Source organism: Phragmites australis, chromosome 22 (genome assembly GCF_958298935.1).
Source record: "Phragmites australis chromosome 22, lpPhrAust1.1, whole genome shotgun sequence".
Lineage (NCBI taxonomy): Eukaryota > Viridiplantae > Streptophyta > Magnoliopsida > Poales > Poaceae > Phragmites > Phragmites australis.
This window is the reverse complement of record NC_084942.1, coordinates 18,825,366-18,831,365: the sequence shown is the minus strand read 5'-3', so window position 1 is coordinate 18,831,365 and position 6,000 is coordinate 18,825,366. Positions and strand designations below refer to the sequence as shown.

The 6,000-nt window shown below is 42.2% G+C and overlaps 1 protein-coding gene across 1 annotated transcript; it reads left to right on the top strand.

Moving 5' to 3' along the window:
• The first annotated feature begins 4,698 nt into the window (after positions 1-4,698).
• On the top strand, positions 4,699-5,772 carry LOC133904574 (trimethyltridecatetraene synthase-like). Its single transcript, XM_062346058.1, is given in 1 exon segment — positions 4,699-5,772. A coding segment is annotated over 1 exon segment (867 nt). The 5' UTR covers positions 4,699-4,829; the 3' UTR covers positions 5,697-5,772.
• Positions 5,773-6,000: the final 228 nt, after the last annotated feature.

Below are 6,000 nucleotides of genomic sequence, written 5' to 3'. Positions count from 1 at the left end.
GCAGAGATAGCGATGGATGACGCTAAGGGAGCGATCATAGACTCGATGGGGTTAGAGACGAAGTTGTCGCTGGTGGAGACCTCATTATTCGCGATGGCTACGGGCATGGTTGGTGATGAGTGTGTCGCCATGGGATAGAGCGATGGTCAGTAGCTCAGACGCCATCGTCTTCATCTCTAGCTTCAAGGGATCAGGAGCGCTCAACGCCATCTTCAACTTATTCACGATTCACACAACTTGTTGGTGAGTAGGCCTACTCGACGATCTTCTCCCACAACATAGCAACCCGATCTTCAAACACCTCCTCCATAGCACAAACTCCATAAATCGGATGACTCTGATGCCAATTGTTATCAGTAAAGCTTCAATTCAATACCAACCAATATTTATCATCTCCCACTCATCTATGGAGATCATGCTCCTATTTTAGCCATTCCTTTCTCTAGCAATGCAAGAAGGAAAAGGAATTTTAAATTTGAAAACTTGTGGCTTTCTGAGAAAGATTTCCAAGAGGTGAGCAAGAGTGCTTGGAACAGGTATGATTACCTCCCTTTTCATAAAAGAGCCAGGCTATTATGTTATAATCTTATCAAATGGTCTAGGAGGAATAAACATTCGCTTAATGATCAGCTTAACAAATTGAGGATAACATTGCTAATTTGCAAGCTCTTCCTCCTAGTTATCAAAATCATGCTTTAGAATATGAATTATCCAGTAAGCATGCTCATATTCAAAGCAAGATCACTGAATATTACATGCAGAGATGCAAGAAAAAATGGATCACCCAAAGAGATAGGAATACTTCCTTCTTTCACAGTAATGTGATCAAAAGAAGATGGAAAAACATGATCCACTCCATAACCAATTATGATGGTCTTACGGTCAATACAAATGAAGATATTGCAGCATGCTTCATACACTATTTTGAAGACCTGTTCACCTCTTCCTTGCAGGATTATGAAGAAACACATGAAATAACCTTGAGAGAGGAAATGCAAGAAGATTCTCTTATAGTTGCTCCAACTAAAGAGGAAATTTATGGCATCCTTAAGTCAATGAGAGGGAATGCATCTCCAGAGTCTAATGGCTTTAATGTCACTTTTTACAGATCCACATGGATTTGGATAGGTAATGATGTTCAAAATTTGGTAATATCCTTTTATTTGAATAAATCTTTACCTGCTAGCCTGAAAAAAAAAACTAATATTGTTCTTATCCCTAAAAAACCTATCTACTCCACTCCTTTAGACTATAGGCCTATAAGTCTGTGTAATCTTATTTACAAAATTGCTAAATACGTAGCTTTAAAAATGCAACCTTTCTTACCTGATTGTATCATCAATTCCCAATATGCTTTTGTCAAAGGGCAAAGAATCTCAGAGAATATTATTTATAGCACATGAAATCATTCATTCATTTCATCTTAAGAAATGGGACATCAAGGCTTTTATGCTAAAGTTAGATTTGGCTAAAGCTTTCAACAGACTTGAGTGGAATTTTATTAAGTTTGCCATGTCTCGCCTTTGTTTCAATGAGTATTTTATTGACTTAGTTGTAGCCTGCATTGAATGGCCTATTTTCTCTGTTGTTATTAATGGCCAACCCTTTGGAAGATTCAGAAGCTCCAGGGGAATACAACAAGGATGTCCTCTCTCTCCCTACATTTTCATCATTGCTATTAATGAACTGACTTGCAGGTTGAGAGATACGGTGGTAAATAACAGAATATCAGGTGTTAGTCTGGCTCCCTATGCTCCTGCCTTTCATTCTCTATTGTTTGCAGATGATGTTATCATATGTGGTCAAGCTACCACGCATGAAGCTCAAGTAATCAAAGATATTTTAGAATTTTTTTTAAAGATTAGGTCAAATGCCTAACTAGAATAAATCTTCTATTTTTTCAGTGTTAACACCCCTTGTGATCTGTAGGATAATATTAAGAATCTTTTTTAGTCACCAATATGGATCATAACTCCATTCACCTTGGTCATCCCCTGTTTACAGCTCACATTTTTAAATCTAAGGTCTATGCTTTCCTTAAAACCAATTTCAAGTCTAAATTTAATGATTGTAAAGCCGATATGATTTCTCATGTTGGTCGGTCCACTTAAATCTGTGTTTTCTTCTATTCCTATATATTACATGTCATATGTTCTTTTTCCAAAATCTTTAACATATGAGCTTACTGCAATCATCAGACATTTTTGGTGGAAAGGCAATTATTCAAACAATAATAAAAAGTCTCTCTGCCTCACAGCTTGGGAAAACTTCTGTATTCCTAAAGGAGAGGGTGGGCTTGATTTTAGAGATTTAACAACCTTGAACATAGCTCTGATTGCAGGTTTAGATTGGAGGATGCTCAACAATCCAGAAGCACTATAGGCCAAAATTCTAAAAGATAAGTATTTCCCTAATTCATCTTACTGGAGAGTAGCAATCAAAGATCCAAATCCTGGACTTAGGACTCTATCCTCAAGATAAGAAACATTCTCTCGAAGGTTGTTCAATGGCAACTCTTTGATGGTAATATTTCGATTTGGAATCAGCTCTAGTGTTCAGATTGGGAAAACATTCATGAACACATTAATCAAGAAGCTTTGAGCCTTAGTCTTCCAATCAAAGTTGCATATTTGTGGCTTTCCAATCCAAAAATATGTAATGAGCCTTTGATTTCTTCTATTTTTGATGTTGATTTTGTTAATTAGCTTATGCAGATTCCTCTTTCTCAAGTTGGAGGTCAAGACATTTTAATTTGGAAGGCAAATAAGAAAGGTATATGGACAGCACAAAGTGCTTACAAGCTTCTTCATCAAGAGAACATTAAAAAAAATAGTGACCAAACTAAATAGGTCAAATCAAACAAAGATTATTATTGATCTTATCTGGAAGAATAAAAAAAATGCTACCAAAAAGTTCAAATATTTGTTTGGAGGGTCATGACTAAAAACATTGCTAATGTGCAACGAGTGCATAGAAGAATTAAGAATGTTTCTCCTAATTGTTCTCGATGTCATTTTGTTGAAAACGATGAGCACATCTTCTTTCATTGCTCTTTTGTAAGAGTCGTTTGGTTTGCTTCTCCTTTTGCTATCAAATCAGGCAACCTTTCTAGCTCTTGCTCAAATATTCTGCACTTCATATTCAGTTGCTTACAAAATCCAAATGATAAAGATCTCATCTATTACATTCTCTAGTTTATTTGGAAGGCGAGAAATGCTCGTATATTTTAGAATAAAGATTGCTCTATTCACTCTATAATCTTTCGGGCAAAGGCAGCTCAAAAGGTTCAATATGGTGCCTATGATATTGAACAAATATCTGGAGACTCTATACATGAATCTTCAAACTTTAATCATCTTTATCTGCAATCTTTTCCCAGATCATTTGTTGTTGTAGGTCGGATGCTTCTTTTAATGCAGGAAGGGAGGTTGGTCTTGGTATTCAAATAACTTACTCAGGATACCAAGTTTGATGGACCTTATAAATTCAAGCAAGAACATCACAAGCTGAATCTCCCTTACACGCATAAGTTTTGAGTCTATTTCTCGGCTTCTTTGTTATAGACAAATTGTAGGTTCAATAAAGTGATTTTCTCTCAGACAACTTGTGCCTCATTTCATGTTTGAAAAATCCCCTATAAGTCATCCTAGATTGGAGAATAAGGAACATGATCAAGGATATGGAGGAAAAGACGAGAATGACCAATTTGAACTTTATCATATTCCAAGAGAAGACAATTGCACTGTGGATGCTTTAGCTAGAAATGCCTCTTCTATAGACTTTGACAACCCTAGTTTTAATTGTTCTAATTACAGCCATTACAATGGTTGCCTCCTGAAAGAAAAATTATGTACTTGGCCTTCATGGGATAAACCTTATAATGTATCATGCTTATGAATGAATTGCCCTTTCAGGACGTAGTACCTTAAAAAAAGCAACTGATACATACATTGCAAGTTCCAAGTATGAGTACATGTTATTTAAGGAAGAAAAACTCGAAGTGTAGCCATAAAAATTGGTCTAACTAATAGGAATCACTACTACTAACGCATGAACTCCCTAAGAGTAGAAGTGTGAAGACTTACCGGCTTTAGGAGATGCCATTGGGATCCCTCTGTGTAGGATCGCGTTGATGTAGATGTACTGTTTGTGAAGACGTGATGCCAATGCCGAAGAGGCAGCCGGCTTGAGCAGTATCGCCGGCATCAAGGTGCGACTGTGGCGGCGACAGTCTTTGCCTCGCTACTGTGCCCTGATTATTGTGTTAGGGTTATATGTATTCAGCGTCCAAAGCCTCACAGAAACCCTCCTTTTTATATTGCACGTGGCGAGATGGGACCACAACCATATCGTTGGTTCGCTTCCGATCAAAGCGCATAGGTGAGGCAATCGTGCCTCCTTAGGACTCAGCATGTGGTTAGAATTTTGACGCTAGGCCGAGATAAACTCTTAACACTAAGGACTAGAAAGAATCATTAGACTCGAGATGAGTAGGAGGTTGGAAATGGAGAAGGAAGCACTAGGGTGGATCGGAACTTAAGGAAAAGAAGATATTGTTTTTATTTTTTTTTCTTCGATCCGTTGAGCTGTTGATGTATGTTTTTCTTTTGTAGTACCGATATTTTTAGCCACCTTCAAAGTAGACCTATGGCAGTGACAGCTCTATCCTAGGTGTCCTCAGAGCCTCTAAGTCTCTTTTTTAAGTTTTAGGCATGAAAGAGAAAAAAAAATATGAGGGGAGGAAGAAAATAGAAACAGAGGAGGGGAGAGGAAGAACAAGAGTGAGAGTCCTACTTTTTTTTTTTTTGATCCGGCATTGATTTCCAGTGATGGAGCTCACAGTGACAATATCCGTGGCTGTGGCATTGGTGGTCACCTTCGTCGTCGTCGTGCTTAGATCCGTCCTCTCGCTGCGCCGTCGGCGGAAGGCGCTGAACCTCCCACCAAGCCCGCGGGGGTGGCCGGTGTTCGGCAGCCTCGGTTTGCTGGCGGGCGCGCTCCCGCCGCACCGCGCACCAGCCGCGCTCGTGTCGCGCCACGGCCCGCTCATGCACCTCCTGCTCGGCTCCTTCCACGCCGAGGTTGCCTCCTCCGCGGATGTCGCGCGGCTAGTCCTCAAGACCCACGATCTCACCCTCGCCGACCGCCCGTCCATGGCCGCCGGCGCTATCGTCTCCTACGGCTACAGGGGCATCCTGCACACCCTGGTGGACGTGCTGCTGCAGCTAGCCGAGGACGTGGTGCGCCGCGGGCGCTGGGTCTCGGAGCGCGACCTTCCGGAGCTCCCCTATGCGGACGCCGTGGTGAAGGAGACGATGCGGCTGCACCCGGTGGGCCCGCTCCTGGTCCCGCACCACGTCCGCGAGGACACGAGGGTCGGCGGCTAGTGACGTCCCTCGGTCCCTACGGGCACGCGCGTGCTGGTGAACGTGTGGGCCGTGGCGCGCGACCCGGCGTCGTGGCCCGACGCGTTCCGGCTTGAGCGGTTGTGCCCGGCATACAACCTCGCGATGAAGGAGGCCGCGGCGAACCTGGTGCACGGGTTCTGGATTTTCTGGTGGCGGCTGCCGGACGGGGTGGCGCCCGAGGACGTGCGCATGGGGGAGTTCGTTGGGCTGTCGGTGCGCCGGAAGCTGCCGTTCGTCGCCGTTGCCGAGACCAGGCTGCCGGCCCACCTCTACGTCGCCGTCGACTAAAGCAACCGGGTTTACGCCATTTCAGGCGTTAATCAATGTTTTTCCCCCTTGACGACAATTGTTGTATTTTCGGTAATCCTACGGAGCAGGAGAATACATCCATCACATAACATGGCATCGAAGGATTCGAAGCTCTCTCTCTCTTTTTTTTTACACTCGTTGAATGTCAATGCGTTGTTGTGGATAAGGAGCTTTTTTTACAGTTACAAGAAGGGTAACAAGGGGTATCAAAATTATAACTTCGAGTTTGATACCGGAGGTACCAGCATTTAAGTCATCTTAAGTTATAATCAGTGGTATCTCT